The sequence below is a fragment of the Melanerpes formicivorus genome, unplaced genomic scaffold (genome assembly GCF_026170545.1).
Source record: "Melanerpes formicivorus ecotype bairdi unplaced genomic scaffold, bMelFor1.0.p_v2 SCAF_76, whole genome shotgun sequence".
NCBI lineage: Eukaryota > Metazoa > Chordata > Aves > Piciformes > Picidae > Melanerpes > Melanerpes formicivorus.
This window is the reverse complement of record NW_027142428.1, coordinates 1938404-1965293: the sequence shown is the minus strand read 5'-3', so window position 1 is coordinate 1965293 and position 26890 is coordinate 1938404. Positions and strand designations below refer to the sequence as shown.

Sequence of the window (26890 nt, the reverse complement as noted above, 5' to 3'; positions counted from 1 at the left end):
TTTCATGTGCCTTATGACTGACACCCTGAACAGTCATTTCCTACTGGTTTTTGCTCCTTACATTAGAAGTCTTATAGAACCTCAATCATCTTAACTCTCATCCTGTTCCATTTGTTCCTTGCTCAATGTAATTTCAAGCAGCTAAACTAAACCTGGGAGGCTTCTTATGGGCTTTTCTTCAGAAGAGAGTTGGGACTGTGCCCCAGGAGCCATTCTGTTTATAAGAAATAAGTTCACCCCTGTGTTTCACTGCACTTCCTCCTCTGCGGCTTGCAGACAAATCACAATTTGCAAACTTGTTTCTCCTGGGCTGATCTAAGGCTTTATCCCATGGTTTGACCCTACTGGAAAGCAGCTCTTTAATCCCTTCAACAGTTGCAGCATCCTCTCTCAGCACAGCAAAGCTCTGATGGAAAGTTGCATGTGAGAGGTTAAAGACTAGAAGATTGCTCAGAAACCATTTAATACTATAACTGAAGAAACCAAAACAGAAGAGGGAGATCAGCAAGTTTATTCACTTTGGGAATCACATCCCTAACCATGGCTGAACTCACATATCATTCTATCATGGCATTATTTAGCTGTCAAAGGGACTGCAAGGTAATCACAGCACTGAGACAGCAGAGCCTCTAGAAAACATGTGCAAGTGAAAAGAAGCTGAACCTCAACACCTTTGGAAAGAAATTATTTTCCTCTTAATTCCACTTGACACCAAGAGTGACTTGACAGTAATCCAGGCCAAGTGGCACAAAGAGCTTGAGCACACTTCTCTGCTGGAGAGGGTGGAGTGTTGCTGTTGGTATATGAGAAGCTCCTCTCCTTTCTGATGATTTATGCAACCTTGATTTAAAAGAGTTGCCTTCATTTTATTGCCTACTCTGCACATTCTCAAGAGGCGTTGGAGGCAGTGCCAGAAAAATAACAGGGCTTAGCAGTGTCTAGTGCAAATCCATCGGTGCAAAAGCTCCTTTCTGAAGCGTTTCCAGATTTTTTTTTCCCCCTCCAGTGGGAACATTTTGTAAATAGAATTTAAAATTTGCCTTGAGACAGGCAACACCCACTTTTATTCAATCTTCCACGATAAAGAAGTAAGTAGTTTCTCTACTAGTTCTAGCCACCAGAGTGAAGAAAGCACAAAGCCCATGGTTTACACCCTCCTACATCCCACAGCCACAGCTTTCCTGTTGCAGATGCCATGTCTTCCTCATGGAAGCAGTGATGGTCCTGTCTCACAGAAAATAGAGTTGCAATTGAAATGAAACCTTTCCACTAGGCATAACTTGGCAGACACAATCCAGAAGACCACCACTTAGTGGGTTGAAACTAGACAGGCAAAGTTTCCTTCTGTTGTTTCTCTAAGCTCAAGAACAGAAAAGTAATTTTGCTTGACTTAAAACCATTACTCTGCAATTAGGGAAGTCCAAGTAAAAAGAACGAAAATCAGCTCCTAAGGGAGCTCGGCAATAACCATAAGCAGGCTTGTGTCAAAAGAAATCAGAGAATTCAGCTGTTGATGACATTGTGGAAGATCCAAACCATCCAAATGGTAAAATTAACCAGTCAAAATAGCAGCTATTGGAGTCTCCAAGGAACAACCCTGAGCACAAAGTATATGGATAATTTAATTCCCTCCCACTGGGGACAGTTTAGAGCAAACAAAAATGGATCATCAGTTACTGGTTAAAATGTAAAACATCCTCAGTGCACTCCAATAGCAGCTCTTTCCTACCTCTCACTAGGAAAACCTAGTCAGTCTAGAAAAAAAAGAGAATAAAATCTACTATTAGTTTCTTGCCAAATTAATCACACTCACAACTTGCCAGCAACTGAGAAGCTCCCCTGTCCCTGATTTCATGCTGCTTGTTAACTCTCATTTTGATCACAAACTGTAAAACAGAGATGCAATTTGCAATCTGAAGTCCAGTGTAATTGCATTACTGTGCAAACTGTGAAGCATATAACTGAGCAGTAATAGCGCTCTACATGCAGCCAAATTATCCTAGCTTCTGCAGAAGTGTTTCACACTGCACACCGCGAAGGCAAAGCTGTGCAGACGGACAGAACAGCAACAGGCTTCACTTCTGTCTGTTAAAGGGCGCATTCATTCTTTCCACCGACATTCAGGTTACAATCACTTATTTCTAGGCTACACCCCCAGCCTTAGACAGCTGCAGTCCAGATCCTCCATCCAAAGCAAGGAGATAATTTACCCAGGTAACATCCTTAATTCGCTGTTCAATGTGGGAATGATGTTAGTATCAGACTGATATCACCAACATTTTTCAGTAGCCCATTATCAAATGGTTGGATCCACACTCAACTCTTACCCCTGTCTCTGTTTCTCCCCAAGAGCGAGCCTCTCATTTCAGCTGTGAGAAAGATGGGAGCACATGGCAAGAGGCATGTTTTAGCTTCCTACTGCCCATCTCTCTAGAATACTTTAGTCTTTGTTGGCAGCCCTAAACAGGACAGTTGCATCCACCTAGTGTCTCTCTCAAAAAACAAAACAAACAAACCCCCACCACAATAAAAAAACTGATGCCAACCACAGACTTTTCTAGCTCATGTTAAACCTTTGCAACTGGACTGCAGTTTTAAAATCTCTCAGACAAAGAGGTAACTGGTTATACCGGGCCTCTACACCCTTGAAAGTGACCTTTGCAGCCCAGGGATAAGACATGCGCCTCACAAGCCTGCACAGATGTCATATAGCAAGACCTTTAGTGCCTTAAGTTCAATTATAGCAAAAATGAAAGACGGCTACACAGAAGCATAGCTGGAATTGCAGCTGGACACTGTCAAGAAACCCAGCCCCCAAAGTGCCTCTCTATTTCTTGTTCCTAAGGAGAGACTGTGCCCAAACATATGGGGTGTTTATACCATTTCCATAAAGGGAGACCACTGAAAGGCCCAGGGCTTCTGCCCAAACTGTGCAGGATTTGGGTGTAAGTTTCCTCGCCAAGATCTGGAGTTGTTTACCTACTTGAAACCAGCAGAAGCCCAGGCTATCATGACAAATAGGAAAAGGAAGGACCAGGAGAGGTGGTCAGGTTTAGCTGAAACCTTCCTTGAGAAACTCATCAGACTTCACACAGCATCTGTGCAAGTGCTTTCCTCCTGAGATAGGATGAGTTGTGGGGTGAAGAGGGTACAGAAAGTCTCATAGATAAGCCTTTCTCCCTGGTACCTTCAGACTGAAGGAAGAGTGCAGGTGAGCTGCACTCATGAGCGATGACCAGGCAGTGACCCTCAGAGACCACTTACTGCGCCATGGGTTTGGATGAGGGCCACAGGGAAGTGGTGTCATGAGGGGAAGAGACTTTGTGAAATGCAGTCAGAGAGACTATGGTCATGTGGCCAAGTAGCACTGGATGAGCCATGGCTCTCTTCTCCTTGGTGGTTCGCAGCCAAATGCAGGCTGACAACAAGGACAAAAAACCCTAGCCAGACTTTTACTGCACACCAACAAAGCTCACATTCAAAAATGAGCTACAAATTAATTTCCAGATTCTTTAACCTTAAACTCTTTGCTGAACCAATGTTCCAGATAGTTGCAAGAAATCATCTCACTCAAGAAATCCAGCCTCCTTAGGATATCCTTCCAGGCCATCCCCGAGACCCATGTCTGCTGCTGCAAAGAAGAAGGACTCACATCCAGGCCACTACAGCTCAAACATACACATCTGAATTATTATTAAAAAACCTAAGAGGGAAAACAATAAAAAAATGCCCCTTTCTGAACAGGCCATCCTAACTCTCAAACAGCAATCTATGGAGAGCTTTTCTTACACTGCCAACACCCTCAGAAAGCCATAAAGGAGAGCAGATGTTTCAGCACAGAACAAGTTTCTCCCCACCACCCCCCTCCAAAAGCTATGATAAAAATCTTAATAGAAAGAGATTCTTTAATTTGCCTCACAAAGACCATGAAGATCTTTGGGCAGGATGGAGAATATCATCAAAAGTCACAGCACATATTTCTTATCAGCGTGTTTGAATAAGATGCGTTTATTCTTTTGGCAATGCTTCAATTTGATTTCAGCAAATGCTCCAAACTCTACATCATCATCTCAGCTGAAGTGCAGAAGAATCTAGAAGTCCCCAAAGAGAATCTCTATCACTCTCATTCTCCCTCCCTCCCGCCCATCCCCAGCATCTAGGAAACTTGGACAAGACTGGACAGACTTGTAGACACACTCTTCACACTGGATTTTGTGCATGGTCGCCCACAAGCATTTGTGAATAACACCTAAAATTCCAGATGTCAAGATGAGATTGGAAGACAAAACGAGATCCAAAGGGTTCCTGTGCATCAGCACTTCATCATTCCATTATAACCACCGCAACATCTCTCTCCTTTTCACATTTAGTCATGAACACACCTTTAGGGTCATCAATTCCAGTGCTCTGTCAACACAGAGTTTAATCATTCTTACAGTCAGAGCAGATCTAACCCAGCAGAGCAAATGCTGGGTTAGATTACTGGAAAAGAGGTTGGGACAGGTTCCACCTCCAGCTTTTCAGAGCCATGAATCACTCCATCATCCTTCTCTCTCTTAGCTCTTCTCAACCAGAATTTGCCCATTTGGGAGGATCTCATCACAGCATTTGGCACCGCACTCGCGGGTGTGAGCTCCACAGGGCCATGGGCGATGGTAGGAGCTCAGCAGCCTGACCACACAGCTGTGCTGGGGCTTACACAAGGGCCAGCTCCCAGGCTACATGGTGGAACGCATTGCACCACCAGTGTGCTGAGGGCAGAGCTCAGCATCTGCAAGCAGGTAGCAAGCATCCTGGGATGGCTGGCCTGAGAAATGGGCTTCAAGTGGGAGAGGACTCTCTGGTCCTCATTTAAAAAAAATTATTCTGATGAAGGAAAAAAGCCAAAAAAAGTTACTTCTCCTGCCTTAAAGAAGTTCTTTTTTTTCCTGTTTTGAAATCTAAACACCAGGTTTCTCATGAGCTGGTATGGCCAGCTTCTGCCCAATCCAGCAATAACCTCTAAATCTCAAATCCAGCAAGCACCAGCTGCAACAAATTGCTATGATTTCTACACAGAGAGTTTCAATTTTTAATTCTTTTTTTCCTCTCTGTATTTAAGCAAACCAACACCAAGATGCCAAAGCCTACATCTTGTTTTCAAGCTTAGGATGGGCAAGGTTAATCATCACTAAGATATTTTAATTGAGCATTAATAAGTCTCTCTCTCTTTTGAGATGAGCCATTAGACAGACTGCTCTTCCTCAGAAATAAAACCAAGTCAATGTTAATTGGGTTTTCCTTCCCCAGTACGCGCTGGATGAACAAAGTCAGCACGCCGTGTTCATATCAAAGAAGGAGAAAGGAGAGAAGGGAAGGGGATGAAGAATGAAAATATAAAAAAGAAAAGAAATTTAATCAGAACTAAAGACTTTTGAAAAACCCTCCCCTGACAACAATGGTGATGAGCGGCATTTAAGCGGAGAGAGAACACTCCTGAGCACATTGCTTCTGACAGATGAGCCTAGCAAGTCAACCACAGGGACTCCACAGCCTCACTGCTGCTATTCAGCGAAAGTTGATCAGATAGCAGCAGACAAATAATGCCAAGCAAACATTCTGAGAAGTGCTCTCTCCACGTTTAAAGGTTCATAATTAACCTAAGGAAAACAAGAGCCACCAATTCAGGTCTTCTGCATGGCAGCGGGAACCACGCGCACGCTGGGCGTTTGCACTCCTTGCAGGAGTGGGCACAAGGAAAGCACATCTGTTTTGGTTGATTCCTTGCTCTCCCTAAGTTGCAAACCTGCCATTCCAGGCAGGCAAGCCCAAAGTCTACTTTCAATAAGCTGTTCTTCTCCAGCTATCGCATCTCTCAGCATCACACTCTGCCTTGCATTTCCTATTTTGTTTTCTTTTCCATGTGGCTGAGCTTCTGTCTGATTCAGACCTCATACCCCATGCCCTCCACTTGAAGCTTTTTCACCAGGAACACACACACACACAGACACACACACAGCGAGGAGCTTTTGCCGCACTGCCTTTCCGAGGAGTGTCAACACAGCTGCTGTCTCCGCTGGAATGTAAACCAATGTCGTTAGATCTCCCTCAACCCCAGGTAACTTCCTCAAAGATTTGCACAGACTATGGCAATTCCACTGCCACCTTACAAAGCATCGAAACACACCTGGTTAAAAGCAATTAAATAAATAATAATAATTAAAAAAAGAAAAAAATAAAAGAAATAAAAAATCAAAGCTACATCTTAAGCGTGCATTCCACTCCTGCCCATGCAGTGCAAAGGGGTTTAGAAAGCAAAAGGTGTATCCATTGCATTCATCCTCAGATGCTTTGACAAAAATCCTGCATAAAATATCTTGCTGCTGCGAGTTACAAGGCAAGATTTAAACACCAAGTAAAGGAGTTACTGGTGTGGACGTGAAGGCAACATTTGCGGCACAGCAGCTTTGTTTGCATGCTGTTTGACCTAAAAAGGTAACCTAAGAAGGGGTTTACAGTGCTTTTCTTTTAATTATTTCTTAAATACCATCCACTCTTAACAACAAGCAGCAATTTTGGTAACAGAAGGCTAGAAAGTGAGTTCTAAACGCAGCCACCACAGGCTCAGACTGCTACAGGAACCCAATCCCTGTGCATTGCCCGCTGTACGCGACTGCTTCGCCTTCCTTCTCAAGTGAAGGAAAACTACATTTGGTTGATTGAGGTTCCCAAAACAAATCCACTGTCCCGAACGTAAAGACTCAAAGTTCACTCTCATTTAGCCCAACAAGCTCTGCTTCTCATTATAAAGCACAAAAGCCTCAAAAAAAAAAGGAGCCCCCAAAGTGCATATCGCACACCTAACTTCAGGACACCAGGGGTGAATAAAATTGCACACATTCACTAACAATCAAAATATGTTAAACCATATCGTAGCTCAAACCTAGAATCCTTACCTCGCTATACTGAGACTGGGCATTGTTTTCCAGGTACAACATGTTAGCAGTCAAATTGATCAATGCTGCTGTTCTTTCTTCTGGCTCCAGGATTTTGACAAACACCTCCCACCCCCTAGAAGACCCTAAAAATATGTGATGCTACTTGGAAGATAACAGGACTCGGAGTGTGCCTCTCTGCATAATTGAAGTTTCCCTTATATACCTAACTATAGGCAAGGAGGAGGAGGTGGGGCTCTCCTGCCTTACCTGTCCAATCTGTCAAAGTGCCACCTGGAGTCCTCCACTCCAATGGAGAGAGGCCTCTCCCAGCTCATTAAGTAGTTAGAATTCCTTATCACCAATCTCTAAAGAGCAAAGCAAAGGGGGAGGGGGGGAAATGACACAAAAAAAGAAAAAAAAAAGGGGGGGGGGGGAGAGGGGGAAAAAAGAAAACTAACTTTCTACTGTCACTTTTCTACAAGTTTGGGAACTTGAGACAGCAACAGAATTGCTCCAATGAAGACACTTCAAGAAACTACTTCTGATTAATTTTCTGAGAAGACTCCAGGATTCAGCTTTGGATGAAAGCTTTGCTGCTACCAAAGCCCAAGATGTTTGGGAATGGATTGAGATGCAACACTTGAAACTGGCAGCGCAGCAGCCGAGCCTCTGGCTGCTGCAACAGGCAAGTTTGGGACAAAACCCACGAGGTGCTTTCTGAAAAGTAAACACTGCTTCATGCACTATAATCCAGGTACATTATCATCCGTGTGCTCGCATCCATGCTCAGAGCCAATATGCCCTGTATTTCCAGGGTATCACTCCAGTTACATTATTTTCCCTCCTTTGCGATTACTTTTAGCCCATGCCACAGTCATAAGCCCTACAACAAATAATCTCACTTGAGAGGAAACATTAAAAAGAAAAGAAAGCAAAAAGGAAAAGAGAAAAAGCAACACATCCTGCCCCACTCATCTCCCTCCAATTTTTCCACTTTTTCCCCCCTTTTTGTCCTTCGAAATCATGGAGTCAAGATTTTTGACTTAATATGGGAGGAGTTGTTGGGTACTGCTCACCCAATACCTGGAGACCGTGCCCATAGCAAGCTAAAGATTTTGAAAAGAAAGGTAGGAAAAACACTTATCCGAGATTCGATCTGTGGGAGAAAGAGAGCAAAGCAGCCGGCCCGATCTCAACAGCCCCGCTGTGATTTTACTCTGAATGAGCAAACAAAATCCCCCATTCTGCTTCGGTGTCTCGGAGCATGCCGGCGGTGTGAAGTGTGGGCTGTGCTGGCACCAGCCGCCCTCCTGGAGCGGAGCTGGCTCACCCCAAACCTTCCGAAACACCCCTCTGGAAGAGGTCCGCTGCCATCCCACCGAGCGACCTGGATGCGTGGCCAGAACAAAAGCCGCTCGGTTCTGCTTGCTCCCAAAGAGCAGGGTAAGCGCCACCGAGCAAGGGGAAACAAAACACCTTTTTGAAGAGGTGGGGAGGGGGGAAGAGAGGAAACCAAACATCCAGATTAGAGTGTAGCCGCCTGCCCTCCCAGCCTAATGACAGAGCTTCAGACTTTTATTTGAGGACCTGTCGCCCAGCAGACCGGAGCCTAATTGTCCTGCCAGTGCTCCCTGCAAACACCAAACCTCTCGCCACGGCTAATAAGCAACCCACTCCCTGCTTTGCAGGGGAAGAGGGGTCCTGGCAGGGGTGAAATCCACCCACAGCCTCAGCACCTCCGTGCAGCCAAGCATCTGCCAGTAGCTGCTGCTGCTCCCCGCCACAACGACTCCCTCGCCTTTGGGCATCTTTTAACCCCAGCTTCTCCGAGCACACAGGGAGGGGACTCCAGGTTCAGAGAAAGATGAAAAGCAGCAGGCTGTGCTGCTGAAGGTGCTAACGGCTCTCTAGGTTGCCTTCTCCAGCACAGGGCAGCAGCCACCATCAGCTTCCTGCCAGTCTGTGAATAAATGTGAGCCTATGCCAGCCTCTCTCCAGGCTAGAGGCAGGCAGCACATTTATGAGAATACCAACAGAAATACAGAGTAAAACCATCTTTGGGCAGGAACCAATAAAAGAGCACACACAAAGCAGGGGATCACAGTGCCTGTGCTACCCTACAGGAGCAGCTCCTTGCCACAAGAAGCAGGGCAAGTGTCTAGTTTAGCTCTAACCCTGTAAGCACAAGGTTGAAAGCATTTCCAACACACCTTCCTAAATCCTTCTCGTTGTGCACAATGCAAGGAAACACTTCCAACAACACGTTGCAGTGAAGAGTACTGAGCCTTCTTCAGCCAAGGGGTGGCCCTACCTACCACCACAGCTTGAAGCTGTATATAGTCCCAGTTCATTGCTCCTGAACTACCAGCAAGAGCTTGCTGAGCATACACAAGGCTTTCTGTATCACAGGAACAACTCAACAGACCATTGCTGCAGCTGCTTCCCTGGCACCACCTAACACTAGGGGTACACCTGGTATACTTAACTGATCTCACCTGAGGTAAGTACATGCCAAAAAGCCTTACAAGCACTAATCTGCATATACAGAGAAGGTTTGTAGGGAGCAGCCACAGCACTCTTAGCCAAATGGGTCCCTTTTCAGCACCACTGCAAAGCTTAGTTAGAACTAGACACAAAGCTGGAAGCCATCTACTGATTTTCTGTTGTCCAGTAGTGGAGGAAAAATTGTGCTATGCTTAGAGGACCATTTTGTTCCCTTAATACTATTAAGTTTTTGATACTGGCCTGTTAGTTCAAAGGAGAAGGGAAGATGAGGAGACAGTACACACAGGTCTCCCAACCTCAGCAAGTCATTGCAAAAACCACTTTTACTAGCTGTGCTATGAAACTCGGAAGATTCTCCTTTTCAAAGACATTAATGCTGCACTGTTGTGCTAGTTATCTGCTATCTTCTGTCCCACAGGTGGCTGGAGGTGGTTGTGGGTGAAGCAACACCCAGATGCACTACGCAGAGATACGTGGAAGTTTATCCAAAGAGATCTGCATGTCAAACACGAGGAGAAATGTATATAGCATGAATAAATTGACATGTCAGCACAAATCCCTGCCCTCTGTACACACAGGCCCGACCTGGCTCAGTGTTTCAGAGGCATTAGTCTGTGTGGTCACCTTGAAGTGGATGCTGGACAAGTGGCTTTTTGCAAATCAATCATCTGCAAGTTACACAAAGAAGGCCACCACCACCCTGACAAGGGTGGCAGGAGGTTACAGAGCACATACCAGACACTGTGCCCACCGATGCTGTTGCAGTCCAGGCACAAGTCTACCCTTCTCATCACCCCAGGACTCCAAACATTTTTCCTCACTGGCTTCAGACTTGAGTGCACCTCTCTCATAACATGCTTCCACCCACCAACATCCCACACAGGCTGGTGTCACGTCTTGACTATTCATAGCAGCACCGATGGTGCAAGGTAAAAGTAAAGGCTTGATCACTCGCCTTTCCACGGAAATGGAAAGCTCCTGGAGTCTCATTTGATTCTCTCCTCCTATGTGACGTTTTTGCACCTGCAGATGAGTCTCCAAGCAAGGAGGCAGCATTTCTTAGAGGCTCTCAGAAGGAAACTTGACTCCTCCAAATAGCATATGCTTGAATGCTGAGTCACAAAACCAAGAGAACACCCCCCACCTCCTCAGACTGCATACTCACTCATCATCAACAGACTGTGATAGTTACTGTTTTTCCTCAGCCTTCTGGACAGGTCTCTGAAGGAAACACCAACACCAGACCTGTTGCAACTGTGATGGTCAAAAGTCACAGGAAGAAAATCTTTGTAGATAGATATTTACCTTGTTATATCAATTAGCCTAGCCAGGAAAAGCCAACAGATTCAGGCAAAGGCCCTTTCACATGTTAAAAGGAAGTATTTCATACTAAGACCAGATGAATAAGGTTTAACACTGTTCTTCTAGTCCAACAACCTCTCTGCCACATTGAACAGGAAAAGAACAAAACTAGAAGAGAAAGAAATCATCCGAAAGCACAGAGTTGTGCAAAACCTGGCACTTCATGCTTTGGATGCTCAATTACCTTGGAATTGGGAAAGAGAATTTCTTTAAAGCCATTTACCTCCAATGCTGTAGGAAACTAAAAAAGAAAAATTGCTGGTCAGATTTGAAAGTTTCAGCTGCAGCCCTCACAGGTCTGACTCAGATCTTCTAGAAAGCTTCTGGCAATGCTTTGTGGCTCTTTCTGGTATGTTGAAGAACAAAATACTCAAACAAGACCTTTAAGTTTCCAAAATGAGGCACTGGCCAAGTTAAACTGCCAGGTCAGGTTCTTTCACTTGAAAGCACTTTCTCTGTGCTGTTACAGGGTTCATCCCAGCCTCTCTTGCTGGTACCACTCACAAGTTCTCAATAACCCTTCCTGGATGCAAAGTTAGTGCACTAAATCCCAATGATTAAAAATGTCATTGTCACAATGGCACTGTTAATTCTGAGATGATGCAATTTCTTTTAGAAGGGTGTGTGTGTGTGTGTGTGTGTGTGCACACCTCTCTGAGCATCAGGCATTTCATGCAGAATTTCCTGCAGCTGAAAGAGAAAAAAAAAAAGTTTTAAACAAAATTCTGCTCAGACCTCTCCACTCTTACAAAAATAGCATCTGGATCACCCGTGTCACCACAGGCTGTGACATTCACTCAGCTGAGAAATGTTTACAAATTAGGACTGAGATAACAGAAGGAGGAGGGAAAAAAATAGGATGTGGGGTTTGGTTATTTTTGTTTGTTACCTCTGAATAACTGCTGAATGCTCAAAAACCAAGTCTCTGCCAATTGGGTTTGGAAGTCTTTTCAGTGAAGACTTTACAGAGAGAGACATGATAGACTGCAATAGAAGGTAGCTAAGTTAGAGCAAAAGGAAAATACTTCCAATAACGTACAAGTCACTCTCTTGTCTTGGTAGAAATGGTCTTCATTGCTCAAGTCACAAGGAAGAGAGAAAAAAGAACCCAGCAGAGATAATGAAACAGTGTCTTTCCCCTAAAAAATATATAAATAGGAAAGATGCTGCTGAAAAACTGTAGCCTGTCTGTTGCTGACTGGGTACAGCCTTGTGCACATCCATGAGCAGTGTGGTTCATCCCTAGACAGGAGACAGACAGGCACCTTAATTTCTCACAGGGTTGCCTACTCTGCTGTGCCCACAAGTAGCTGGATGCCCTCCTGTCTTCTCCACCACAGACCCAAGGACAGGTCTGATGCCTTCCTTTGAAAGGCACACAAGTGTATTAGCCCTCAAACTAGAAACGTGCCCTGGCTGCAGGTGTTTATTACTGAGGATCAGTATCTTCTTCCAAGGACTTCAAATTGCATTTTTTACCCCTGTTTTTAAAAGTGCAAGGTAAAGAAATTGACTCACTGAGAGCAATGCCCAGCAATGCCAAGGCACAGGCCAGCTTCTCCTTCCCCCAAGGAGCATGGCCCTCCCCAAGGCAATCGCCTGTCACAACAGCCCTGCCCTCCGACCCTGGGTAAACATCTGCACACGCTGCTTATTTGAGCTCCTACAACCTCGTTATCTCCTCTGGAACACCCCTAGGGCTAATTAGAGAGTTAATGGCATCATGTCAGGAGATAACGCTTCTTGGGGGGAGCCGGGAGAGGGAAGGTGGAAAGGAGTTGTGAAACAAAACCAGTTCCCTTCACAACCGCTGTGCAATATTGGTTTAGGAAGGGCACACTCAGCCCCCGGGGACTCTACCCTCCGGCTGCCGAGCTCCATTTAATATGACACTCCTCTGGAGAGATTCAGCTCTCCAGCCAAGATGATGCAAGGTCCCCACACCTTCCCTACTGTCTGCACAATCTAAACCCTTCCAACCCAGTTAAGGGAGGTCATTCTCACCAAAGTGCCATCTGAGATTTGCTTCCCACAGTCTTTGTACCACACAGAACTGGCATACAGGCGACTTATCAAAAAAATGGTGTCCTTATATTCCCAGTGCTGCTCTTAGCTAGGTTTTCCACTTTCTTGGTGCCCTAGTAACAACTGCTTTCACTAAAAATGCTTAGAGATAAAAGGAAATAACTATCTGGACACAAAGCAGACGATGAGCCCATGAAACAACTGGCTAGCAGATACTGCAGACACCTCTGTGCTGATGAGCACAAAACCACAGGTCATCAGACACTCACGCATGGGGACATGACCAGGGCACTTTGTGGGTTCAAGCTTCTGCTACTAGCAACTCTTTTGTCAGAGTAACAACCCTCAAGATTTAGACTGCATTTTTTTTTTGCCTGATGAGGATCTTTGGAAGCTCAACACAGCATGATCTGCTTTCCCTCTCAACATGTTTGTAAAGTATTTTTCAAAAGTGAAAGAGAGAGAAAAGAATTACACAGGAAAACTAATGAGATTGCTCCTAAGCAGCATGAACAGATCCATCTCTCCAGCTGGAGGTGGGACAGGGTCATGGCACAAACCTGCATCCCAGCAGGAGATAGCGCTCTAGCCAGGGAAAGGGAAAAGGAGATAACAACAGATTAGAGTGTCTTTGTTTTTAATTATGAGAGAGGAGCAACTGTTGACAGACCAGGGTTATTCTTGCACAAGCAGCTGAGGGGAAACTGTTGTTCTTCCCTTGGCTTGTATAAACTACAGATTACTCTCAGGAAAAGCACCGCTGCTCATACAGGCACAATCACAGCAGTGCTTTCCAACCAGCCTCTGCCATGCTGCCAACTCCCTCCCACCCAAACCCTTCTGCAACAATCCAAGAGTTAAAAAAAAAAATAATAAAAAATTATCAGTTTGCACTAATTTGAGTACAGTCTCCCAAACCTCTGGTTAAACCCTGGCTGTAACTGATGGCCATTCATGTTTCTCATGTGAGCTCATCATCCTTGGTGTGCTGGGCCACTATATACACCCAGCAGTAGCCAGGAAGCTTGTTTGTCCCTTACTCTTTTTGCAGAGGCGTTCTATTTTGCAGTCCTGGTCTTTGTCTGGGGAGCCTCTGGCTGCTCTTATATGCCATGTCCACCACCAGTATAGCAACAGCCACAGAGCTCAGTTATTTGCCCAGTTTTCCTCCCTAGAAGATTGATTCCTTTAGTTTCTGACTTAATCTAGTCAGAACAGCATCATGAGGTCCACCATACCCATCCATGCACTCAAAGAGAAAGAAGAGAACTTTAAGGTACCTCTTCCTTTCTGTTTAAGCAGGATGGAGACAAAAATCCATACTTTCAGAGTGAGTTTCATTTGTTACTAAAAACTTCTTTCATCTTTAGTCAATCTCTGCAAATTCAGATGCTGATTAGCAAAGAGTTCATTCAGCAGAGAGAAAACTATCCCAGGCCACAAACCACTCCTTAATCTGTGCTTCACAGAGGTTGATTTAATTTTCTGTGACTGCCTGACAGTTCACTCCATTAATTTCAATGCTATCAAATAAGTGACAGTGAGGTGGAAAGCAGGTGGCAGAGACATTCAGAAGAAACCATTGCCTAGTCCAAAAGCCTCCTCATGAAATATTGGAAGGAAAAAAAAAAGATAGTCATTAACAGGACTGTGGGTAGAATCTGCAGAACCACAAAGTAACATGCATAGCGAGACTTTGGAAGCAGAAGACATTCTTCAAAGCAAGAATTCCAATTAATGCAAGAGAGAACTAAAAACAAGAGCTACACCCCACAGCTTACTGCAGCACAGACACTTTGGCAGACACACGGAAGAGGAATGGGATTCTCCCAGGGCTGTGCTCCAGGTTTGTTGTAGCCTGACAGGAGCATCTCACGAGCCCTCCCAGGCACCGTCAGCGCTGCAGCTTGCAACGGCTCTTGTAGTTGCTCTCCATCCATCACACCACACAAAAAGGAGCACCAAAAAGCTCAGAACAGCTTTCATTTGTCTGGATATGAACAGCTCAAGTAATCACTCTACTTCCAGCTAGTAAGAGAAAAGGGTCCCATTTCCCTTCTTCCAACAACTTGGTTTAATAAACAAGTGGGGATGGCCATTTCACTTCCATTAGTGTGCTTCGTGGCTTGCTGAAAAGGCAGCTGCCCAGGGATTTAGAACTGCTGGGCTCTATCCTAGTCAAATTGTTCCCAACTTAGGTAAAAGTTGTGTTTGTAGTTTCATAAGAGAAAAAAAGAAAGCAGTGGAATTCTATCAAGCAGATAGAAGCACACAGTAAAGTTCACATCAAGACAGCATAAACCTTAAACTTGCTCTGGAGGCAAAAGTGCCTCCAATCTGTTACTCCAAGATCAAGATGTTGTTCAATTGTTTGGGCAGACCTTTTGAACAAATAAACCAAGTGCATTGTTACTCTGTACTTAAGCAAAGAGCTTGTGCAGCACCATAGAAACCTTGAGCCAGGCCTAGTTGCTTGGGGAAGATGTTTTCTGACACATCTGCTGCTTTGGAGATATTTGAATGTAGGCAGATGACAGGACTCGCCATCACGGCACTTCTCTACCTCAAGTGCTTGTGGTAATATACAGCAGGCAGTTAAAGCCAGTCCTCCAGAGAAGCCTGACCAGATTGAACACAAACCACTCTGATACATAGCTCTTTTCCAGCAAATTTGTCTTTTTCAGTTTAAAATTAGTTTATCCCTTTCCAAGATCATAGAATCAACAAGGTTGGAAAAGACCTCAAAGATCACCAAGTTGAACTTGTCACCCAAGACCTTGTGCCTACTAGACCACAGCACCAAGTGCCATGTCCAATCGCCTCTTCCACACCTCCAGGGATGGCAACTCCACCACCTCCCTGGGCAGCACATCCCAATAGCTAATGACTCCCTCGTGAAGAACTTTCTCCTCACCTTGAGTCTAAACCTCCCCTGGCACAGCTTGAGACTGTGTCCTCTTGCTCTGGTGCTGGTTGCCTGGGAGAAGAGATCAACCCTCTCCTGGCTACAACCCCTCTTCAGGTAGTTGTAGACAGCAATAAGGTCTCCCCTGAGCCTCCCCTTCTCCAGGCTAAACAACCCCAGCTCCCTCAGCCTCTCCTCACAGGGCTTGTGCTTGAGGCCTCTCCCCAGCCTCGTTGCCCTTCCCTGGACACGTTCAAGTGTCTCAATGTCCTTCTTAAATTGAGGGGCCCAGAACTGGACACAAGATGAAGGTGAAGCAAGATACTGGAAGAGCAGGAATTATTTTAAAACTTTGAATGTGCTTCCAAAACCATCTATAGCACATCAGGCAGATCACCCATTGGTGGTTTTTTGGTTGGTTGTGTTTTGGTGGTGGGTTTTTGTTTTGTTTTTTAATTACATTGAGAATTCAGGGAAATTACATCAAAAACAAAACACTTGGTGCAACAATGCTGATCAACTGGTTTCATTCCTACAAAAAGAAATCCAGCCAGCCCTGGTCTGCAGCCAGAATCAGGGCAAAAAAGCACAGGAAAGGGAGCTAATGAAATCTTTATGAAAATAATGCATCTTCAGAGCCCTACTCCACTGAAAATGAAAGAAGCCTTCAGGCTTTGGCCAAACTGAACATAAAGGATGCATACATGGAATGCAGCAGTATCTGAAAGAACTGGCCATTTCTGGATATGAATCTGAAATTGGATCATTTGGAGGGACCTATACTGCAGAAGATTAAACACCCACCAGGATTACAAGAAGAAGGAGAAAAAAAAAATCCTGAAGTAGGAGAACATAGAAGTTCAACTGCAAACAAGAGAGGTGCTAGAGGGAAACTTCCAACAGAATAATGCATTTGCTCATTATGGAAATGCCTTTGCATAATCTCAGCTCTCTTTGCACAGGTATGGAATGAGCAAATACCCACAAAGAAGAGAAACTTGGCAAGCCTCAAACTCTCTCAAGCACAAACCAGACAGTAATAAAATCTTTGATCACATCCCTGTGCTGTGCAAAGTGCTTCCTTCCTTTCTATGGTCAATTTGGGAATACTTAGGCATGGAAACAGATGGCCACACAACCCACTTTGCTGTATGTACTTATCAAATCAGCCTTATCCTCCAGGTGCAAAACCATTTCCCAACAACACACAGGGCTGCAGCACCTGCCAGGGCCCTGGAAACACATGCCACATATTAGTCAGTCCCTACACTGAAACACTGTTCTGCACCTCTCTAGCTACACTGCACATGCTGTGCCATCTTCCTGCCTTACTATTGGTACATATGGAGGTCATCCAATGGAGGTGTTGGGTAACAGGTTGGAATTAATGATCTTAAAGGTCTTTTTCAACTTTAATGATTTGATCCTGCAATCTCACTTCCTCTTAACCAGCTTTCATCTATTTTCTGAGATATTACCTTTCAGCAAGTGGAATTGTCTTCTGCTGATCTAGAAAAACACTTCTAAGCAAGCAATCAGAACTTAACAGAGATCAGAGTCTGCTTTTTAATATTAAAGCATTGGATAGGGTGCAACAGACTTCCTTCTGGACAGTGGATTGGGGTTTTTTAATGTCTGTCCATCATATGGCTGCACATCTGATCCTGATCAGAACCCACAGGTGATAGGCTCCTAGGGACCCAGGAACTCAGTGAATGGCCCCCAAATATGAATTACTGATTCACACAAAGCGGCTGGAGCAGCTCCTTCATGAACCTACTTCAAGCTAGACCTGAGAATGTTTTCATTGCAAAACATCTAATAATAACTCTAAGATGTGTTATTTGTGCAAGGACTGAGACTGAGAGCCTTGACACCTCCATGTCTTATGTGGGCTGCATCCAGTCTCTCCTACAGCCTAGTTTTCTCTTCACCCTTGCACATAAAGCAGAACAAAGTCACAGAGCTGAAGCTCTCACTTTTAAAACTGTGAAACACATGCTGCACTTCCAAAATGTCCGTGGCCACCGTTCTTGGGATGCCCACAGCCCATGAAGCTGAGAACCCAACCCCAAAAGGGCTCAGCTCTGCCCAAGGCACCTGCATACCTACCCCAAGGCAGAAACCAACCCCATGGGGAGTTCAGTGCTGCCTACCTAAGCCACAAGCAAGTCCCCATGATGATTTGCAGATGGGGAAGGACAAATAAAAATTTAGAGGGAAAAAAAAGGCAAGGAATTCTGTCTCCCTTTTGTGGAAAGAGATGGATCCAGGTTAAGACAACTGTGACCACAGCGACTGTCTGGGGAAAGGCATTCCACTGAACTGGTTAGGCAAGGGGCTGCAAGAGGCTGGCTTACTCAGGGGCATGAAAGGAAGGTATGTACAGGGGGAGGGGGATGAGCTGCTCCATCACAGAGGACAGCACTTCTACTCCCGCAGGCAGGGTACCCAGTGCCCAGAACATACTGTTGAGATGGCAGAATGAGATTTTCAGCCTCTTTAAGCTCCTCAATTTTAGGATGATGCTTCCCAAAGTCCTTAGCCCAAAGCAATTTTAAGTCCAGACTATCATCTCTTAGCATTGGTGATCTGTTTAAAGGTCTTCTGAAGGATGGCTGGGGAAAGCAATCTTACCCCAGGTACAGCAGGCTGACAGCATACTGTGAGGGCTCCAGAACAATGCAGGGATTATTGCACTGCCACACTCTCACTCTTAAAGAGAGGCCCTCAGATCCCTCCTTCCCATAGCTCTGGGACATTTAGCCAGAAAAATACTCGTAACATTAGCTGGTCCCTACCATACAGCCTTTGAGATCAGTGTTCCTCTTGAATACAAGGAGCTGGCTACCACCACACCACAGACTCCACTGGTTAGATCCTTGATCAGGGGTGAGGCTGGGAACCAGCTTCTTTGGTAAGCCTAACCAACAGCAGGTGGCCCACAAGGATGCACAGTCAACTTACCTTTCTGGCCATCCACAGCTCTTTTCCACACCAGGGCCATGGCAGAGATGAAATGCTCCCTGCACCCACCAGTCCCGCACCTTGGCTATGCAAAAAAAGCAGTTCTCTGCTGGGATTTCCCAGTCTGTGGTCAGTGCCATGGGAGAGGAAGGGGCACAGCTGGCAGCCTCACATATGGGCCACCCAGGACATTGTGAAAGAGATGGTCACACGGCACACAGCTGGAGAAGGCTGCTGACTGTCTAATGTTACACCAGACTCACAAACACTCTGTCTCCTTCATCTCTTTTCATTCCAGAATAAAGGGGTAAGAGAAACTCATATGGGACAGAGGAAAAATATTTCTGCCTTAAAGGCATGAGAACTTCAAGACTTTGGCTTAGCAAGAGACAGATCTGTAGCTCAGACAAGAGGATTCTTTCATCAGCCTTCTCTGCAGCTTTCTCCTCAGATAGCTGCAATTTCAAGGCAATGAACAGAAATAAGTATTCAGCAGGGCAGCACTCATGCTCATCTTCCAGCCCATTAAGGGGACAGTTCCTTCAGACATTACTCTGAACAATTCAGCTCCCTCCTCACTGCCAGCTCTGTCACAAGCAAGCAATTGTAACCCCCCAAAAGTAAAAGAAAGAAATAAAACATCAGAGCTCTCAACACAACCCTTAGGATCAGGGATGGACACGTTTGAAATCTGGAAATTTAATTTTTTGAGCCATAAATTGCAGAGATTATTTTAAAGATTGATTGGGACTGCTGTAAAGACAACTGCTTCAAATCTATTGAAGCCTTACTTGCTTTGCACCTATTTAGAGGGGGTGCACCCACATGGTGGTATATTTCTGGAGAAAAGCTGGCTTTGCTCTCTTCCTAAGACCACTCTAATAATGAAAAGCACTCTGCCTTGATCTCGCTGTTCATGTCCCAGGGCCCCTCTGTTTCTGCCACATTCCTTTGTGTTTATCTGCCCTCTTCAACCCTTTGCTGCAATCAGCTGCGTGCAGCACCTCGTGTCTGGAAGTGACATGGCTGAGGTTACAGGAGAGACAGGTGCAAGGGGAGCTCTTGCCCCGAAGCTATCCAAAGGAAAAGAGAAGCTGCAGGGGAAGAGGGTTGTAAGGTATTTCAGATTAAAGCTGACAAACAGCAAACACCTTGCCCTAGGCTACACATTCTCTGCCAATGCAAGCTGCGGCGGCTTCGAGCCCCAGAAACAGCAAAGCAAACACAGACTCCTCTACAAGGGGGAGTTGTCACCTGTCAGGGATGTTTGCAAATTTATAGGGAGGTGGTGATGGTGGTAAGAGGAGTAAAAAAAGCTTTCCTCAGTTTAAAAGACGGGCTGTTTGCACAGGTTTGCGACGCATATTTTGCTTTGTAAAGGCTTTTGTCCAGCATTCAACTGGGCAAAGGTGCTGTCTTCCACAGAAGACAAACTGGAGCATTTATTAATGTACATACATTAATGCACTCTGAGCTGCTGCCTTACAGTAAGGGTGAGGATGGGATGGAATTTCCACCCCCCAGCCCCACCTTTCCTTTTGACTTCTCATGTCAGCTAAACAATTTTTAAAGAGGTCGCTATGCGTCTCAGCCCCTTCACAAATTCCTCCTGTAAGGCTGAGATCAAACCCATCCTAAGCAAGAGACAACTGCATAGCAAAACCTGTCAGCTCTCCTGTCGTAGCTCCACCACTCCCTTCAGCAGTGCTCTGAGAGGACAAGAGGAAAAGATTCTCCATTCACATTTTGCTGCATCACAGATGAGGGAGAGCCTGAACAATAGCTTCAAATGAGCCTCTCAGCTACCACAGTGATCAGCAGACAGCTCAGAGGAACTGGACATAGGGAGGCTTTTCTAGCACTCAGTGCAGCAAGTCCAGTTTTGATGATGGAAAGAGCAAAGATTCTGCTGAAGACCTTTAAACTATCGGGCAGTGTTTTTTAAGAGGATATAGTAGTTCAGATAGAACATTATTGACCTTATTGCTGTCTACAACTACCTGAAAGGTGGTTGTAGCCAGGAGGGGGTTGGTCTTTTCTCCCAGGCAACTAGCACCAGAACAAGAGGACACAGTCTCAAGCTGCATCAGGGGAAGTTTAGGCTGGAGGTGAGGAGAAAGTTCTTCACAGAGAGAGTTGTTAGCCATTAGAATGTGCTGCCCAGGGAAGTGGTGGAGTTGCCGTCCAAGAGAGGATTGGACATGGCACTTGGTGCTATGGTCTAGTAGTCATGAGGTGTTGGGTGACAGGTTGGGCTTGATGATCTTTGAGGTCTTTTCAACCTTGTTGATTCTATGATTACCACCCACTTTGAAAATCAGGAGCCCCTCTAAACATGGAGAGCCCTTTGGGCTATTGAAGAGACCATTTTACAGGAGCTGTGCTACAGCATTGGAAAAAGGTGAGATGCAGATGGTGATCGAAGACATGCACACCATCCCACTGTGCCCCTCTTTAATGCAGAATCAAAAGATAAACAGACTTGATGTCAGGCTCCTATCCTTGTACACTTAGCTAATGTGGTGAAGCTCACCTGAGTACTCACCTGACCTTAAAGTGGCATTTTTGCCCTTCAAAGTCTTGCAAGAACACTGCTGCCTCCCCAGCAATCACTCCAGAGCAGCAGTAACAGGCCAAACCCTCTGTCAGTAGAGACTGCAGCCAATATGACCTGGAAGCTCTGTCCTTGAATGTATGATCCTTCAAGTCACAAACACTGCCAGGATGCAGACTGCCTACAAGCCATCTTCAGGTACATTAAAAATGGTGGTTGATTAGCCAGGGAATTAACTGACCCAGTTTCTCATGTTGGAAACAGAGGAGCAAGAACATTTGTAGACAGCAACACAAATTTCAAACCACACAAGATTTTTACCCCAAAGCATACAAAGCCCAGGAAAAACAGAAAACAGCACACAAAGAGCTCAAGCTCCTGAAAGAACCCCTGCTTCAGCCTCCAAGAACAGTTGTGGTGAAGAAGCCAGATACTATTGATGAGAAAAAGATGGTCAGTTTGTGCTAAAGGCAATTAACCAGCAATCATCAATGCCTCATCTGCATTCCAGTCATGAGCCATACTGGTGAGATACAAATCCTGGCTGTGGGTTACAAGCACTCTCTAGCTTTACCTGTCTGGACACACAGGAGGAAAATATCTAACCATGGCCTGAAACCAAGTTTTTGTTTGTATCTGGCCTTCAAGAAAAAAATAAAGCAATGAAGAACCCCTGCCCTTGGCCAGCAAAACTGTAGCTATACCAAACTATTTTAACCCTAAGGCCACATAAATTAGGCCTAAGCAGAGAGAGCACACAAGGACAGCTGAGCACCTGGATAAGGGCAAGAGACTCATCTTTTCTGCCAGTTCAGCTACCGTTGCTGCAGCAGGTAAGGAGCCAGCTTGCTGCTCCTCACAGCCCTGGGGAGGCACAGAGGAGCAATGTCACACAACTTCCAGTTCAGCCACATGTACAGAGCCACTGTTCACCATCACCAGAGTCACTTAGCAGAGCAATGCTCCCAAACCAGCTTCTGTGGGTGGGACACAATAGGAAAAGGGAGAAGGAACTTCCTTGGTCAGATGCAGCAGCCACAGCTCCTCCACCAAGGTCTGGTAAGATAACCCTGGGGCAAGACAGCAAGAATAGTTCCTGCAAAGAAAAAAATCCCCATCTATCCCCAAGGGTTAAGGAAAGTTGTTCTGACTACTCACCCACATTGGGTCATTCAGTTCTGTGTCCTGCACCCGGACGCAGTCCATGCTAATCTCGATTTTGTTTGTAGGGCCATTTTCAGATGGGTCGTCAATGAAGTTTAAATCAATTGGCTGAACTGAGCATATTGGCCTGAAAAGAAAGCGATGCAGTTAAAACTGACCAGAATTTCTTCTGGTCTTTCCCCTCCTTGTGCTAGGGTCACCCAGGACTTAGGCACGACTGTAAACTGGCCTTGGGTTGTTCATTAGTGATGAACAACTACTTCGTGGCTTGCTAGGCCAACAGTGGCCCCTAAAGAGGGAAGGGCCTGGAGGGACACTTCACTTGCCCAACCAGAAAAAGTGAGGCAAGAGTGCACTGAAAGACAGAACTCATTTATAGCAATAACTGTCTCTGCATCAGTCATAGCAAGTCAAGAACAGGAACAGTTGGTTTATTTCCTTCAATGGACCTGGAAGGATGAACTTTACATCATCTCCACCTCCTTTCCCTCCCTAGCATAAGCAAAAATGGGAAAACATGCAGCTGGATGTGGGGAGATTCAGACTGGACATGAGGAAGAAGTTCTTCACCATGAGAGTGGTGAAGCTCTAGAAGGGGTTGTCCAGGGAGGTGGTTGAGGCTCCATCCCTGGAGGTGTTTAAGACCAGGCTGGACAAGGCTCTGGCCAGCCTGATCTAGTGTGGGGTGTCCCTGCCCATGGCAGGGGGGTTGGAACTAGGTGATCCATGTGGTCCCTTCCAACCCTAGCTGATTCTATGAATCCCATTTCCTTAGAGGAAAACATCAACCATCCACCTTTACTAATCACACACTGGAAAGTGGTTAGCTCAGCAGTCAAAGGGCTTGAGGTAAGTCAGTGTCACTGCTGATCTCTGCATCTGTTCCCCATAGCCCAGATGTAAAGCCTCTTGAGAGATCAAGAGCTGTCAGTTTTCACACTCACATCTACACCTTTAAATCAACAGGTACAGAAGCCTCCAAACTCCCCAGCATCAGTCCCCTGAGCAGTCTAATTACAGAAGAGCCCTCTCCCAAATCCATCTTCCACAGCTTCCATGTATGGGGCTACTTACTGTTCCAGGAAGTCCCAGATATGCTGGAGCACCTCTGGACTGAGGAATTCCCTGGGCTGGGAGTTCTGGGACATGGCTGATCGGTAGTAACTCTCCTTCCAAGAGAAGTGGCTCGGAGTTTCTACAAACCTTAAAAAACAAAAGCAAAAAAAAAAAAAAAAAAAAAAAAAAAGAAACAAAAAAAGAAAATAGAAAGAAACAAAAAAAGGAAAAGGAAAAACACACACAAAGATATGTTGAATGCATAAACCCAGCTTGATGAAAACCCATAAATAGAAGCTATTGTGTGAAAAAGGAGACACGCAGAATGTCTGGAACATTCACAGCTGTACTGCACACATTCCACACTGCTGCAGATGCTGTATTTAGACAGGAGAGAATTTGCCCACCCACCCCAATAAATTAAACACCCCTCAGAGTCCACTGGGACCTTGCACCATAAGAAAAAGTCACCTCCCACTTCATCCCTAAATAATCAACTTTCCCTATAAAGCAGGTAGTCTTTGCAACAGGTGAGGCATCTCAGCAGTACATGACCCTGGCTGGCTGTTTCTCCACCTTGCAGCATGCCCTTGCTGTCTACAGCTACCTGAAGGGTGGTTGTAGCCAGGAAGGGGTCGGTCTCTTCTCTCTAGCAAACAGCACCAGAACAAGAGGACACAGTCTCAAGCTGCACCAGGGGAAGTTTAGCTCAAGGTGAGGAGAAAGTTCTTCACTGAGAGAGTTGCTAGCCATTGGAATGTGCTGCCCAGGGAGGTGGTGGAGTCACTGTCCCTGGAGGTGTTCAAGAAGGGATTGGATGTGGCACTTGGTGCCATGGTTTAGTAGTCATGAGGTGTTGGGTGACAGGTTTGACTTGATAATCTTTGAGGTCTCTTCCAACCTTGGTGATTCTGTGATTTAGGTGACTTCTCCTATACCTAGCCACTGCAGCTGAGGTGTTGGACTGAAAACAACAACAACAAAAAAAAATTAACTACAATTATAAAACCCTCTTTTTTTTTTTTTTAGCTTTTACTTCATTTTCCATGGAATAAGGTTTGTCACATTGGATTATAGCTGCCTGTTAACTGCCTTCTCACCTCTAGTAACTTCTGAGTCCAACCAACTGATTTCCACCAGATCTGCTAATTACCTTGGCCATTTTTATCCCCTTAAGCTCCCACAGGCCTCACAGAAATAGGTGGGCTCAAGAGGAGTGTGGTGACGAGGCCAGAGCTCTCACGCCTTCCACAGCTGCACATTCTCATCCCACTGGCCAATTTCTAAATTCAAACACAGCAGCTTTTACACCCATGTCAAAATACTCAGTGACTGCAGCAATCTAAGGGGGTGGTGGAAGGAATTCCTCAAGTGTATTTGCAGTTGACAAAACACTTGGTTCAACTTAGAGTACGAGGCAGGTTACTACCTTTCCTGCAAAAAGGACAGGGGCATCCTGCAAAGCTTATATATATATTAAACAAAAAAGGGGGGGGAGGGAAAAGAGTTGTTTCAGCACAATGCAAGTGAAGGACCACGCTCCCTGCCAGGAGAACAGCTGTGGCAGGAGCCGGGGCTATAAATGGATTCCAAAGAGAATTGGACTAACATTTGGTTTGGCACATTTTGGTGCTGTTTAACACAACAGCCTAAACAATTTGCATGGAAGACCCTAATTTATTAAGCTGCCAGAATTAAGAAAGAGTGTTTCAGAGGGAGGATCACACTATAGTTGTTCTTTTCCTCTATTTTTTTTTTTTCTATTTCTGGCTCCTCTTAGAGAGGAATCTAGCTCTCTTCACTGAGTACTGTGTCCAGTTCTGGGACCCTCAATTTAAGAAGGACATTGAGACACTTGAACGTGTCCAGAGAAGGGAAATGAGGCTGGGGAGAGGCCTCGAGCACAAGCCTTATGAGGAGAGGCTGAGGGAGCTGGGGTTGTTTAGCCTGGAGAAGAGGAGGCTCAGGGGAGACCTTATTGCTGTCTACAACTACCTGAAGGGAGGTTGTAGCCAGGAGGGGGTTGGTCTCTTCTCCCAGGCAACCAGCACCAGAACAAGAGGACACAGTCTCAAGCTGCACCAGGGGAAGTTTAGGCTCGAGGTGAGGAGGCTTCTTCACAGAGAGAGTCGTTAGCCATTGGAATGGGCTGCCCAGGGAGGTGGTGGAATCACCATCCCTGCAGGTATCACAGTATCACCAAGGTTGGAAGAGACCTCAAAAATTGTCAAGTCCAACCTGTCACCACAGACCTCATGACTAAACCATGGCACCAAGTGCCACATCCAATACCCTTTATAACACCTCCAGGGATGGTGTTCAAGAAATTTCTGTGAAGAAATTTCTCCTCACCTTGAGCGTATGTCCAGTGTTTGAGCACTGCCTCTGCTGTATATAGGTGAAAATCATCTTTTTGTGTGACAGTTTCACTGTGTCAATGGAATATAATTGTGGACCTCAGGTTCTCTTCCCTCTCTACTCTGTCCTGGTGAGACTGCATCTGGAATATTGTGTCCAGTTCTGGAACCCTCAGCTCCAGAAGGACCTCAAGGAACTGTTTGAAAGAGTTCAGTGCAGAGCCACAAAAATGATGAAGGAAGTGGAACACCTTCCTTATGAGGAGAGACTGAGGGAGTTGAGGGCTCTTTAGCCTGGAGAGGAGACCTTCCTTCCTTTGGAATGTCTCAGTCCAATGAGGTTCCTCTATGCCATGACACACTTGGGCCTTGGTTTGCAACTACACAAAGCCCTATATCTCAAGAAGGCAAAGCAACCCAGTTCAGCCCTACCTACTCTGGCTTATGTGTCCCATTCAGCAGCAAAATTGAACTTGCTTGTCATAAACCTACAAGAACTCTCCACAGTACCCACAGTACAGAAGAGGAAGGAGATAGTAGCTGCACAGAGCGATAAAGCCAGGTTTGTTGTTCTACACCTCTGAAGATGTTTGTTAGAAGGAGTCACGCCGGTTAAGGACACAGTCAGTGCATTCCTCTACTAAACAACTCCAGATTTCTCCAGAAAGAGTAGTTTTCCAGCAGGATCATCTTCATTCCTGTACCAAACCAAGTTCCTGGCCTTACCTTTTCTAATGAAAGCATTATCAGATTTTACCTGATGGCACAAAAGCTACATTTTGCTGTACTAAGTAAAAGAAGTTCCCTGGTTAATACTTCCATAGAAGCAAAACTTGAGAGACTCTTTACCATTCTCTGTGACACCTTTATTACACATACAGCTCTATTTCCAAAGAGTGCTGCAGGTAGCCAATCTTGGTGGCACCTGGGTGTAAGCTACAACATTGCAGAGGTAGTGAGCATTGCTTTTCACTCTGGTGCAGCCCGTTTTTGGGTAGGAAATAACTGCCAGGCTGCAAGAAAACCAACTCAGCACAAAGCAGCATACAAGCTGAACTATCTCCTTCCCTCTGATTTT

The 26890-nt window shown here is 45.4% G+C and overlaps 1 protein-coding gene across 2 annotated transcripts in view; it reads right to left on the bottom strand.

The window, feature by feature from the left end:
- TP63 (tumor protein p63) overlaps nucleotides 1-26890 on the bottom strand; it is a 109112-nt gene that overhangs the window by 65188 nt on the left and 17034 nt on the right. Inside the window, exons 2-3 of one of the 2 annotated variants that reach the window (XM_068163997.1) lie at nucleotides 23474-23602; nucleotides 22394-22526 (exon numbers count right to left, since the gene is read on the bottom strand). In XM_068163997.1, the coding sequence (XP_068020098.1) occupies nucleotides 22394-22526; nucleotides 23474-23602 (262 nt within the window). Of the gene's footprint in view, nucleotides 1-6935; nucleotides 7138-22393; nucleotides 22527-23473; nucleotides 23603-26890 lie in introns of those variants that run through there. The other variant, XM_068163998.1, reaches the window with a different exon arrangement.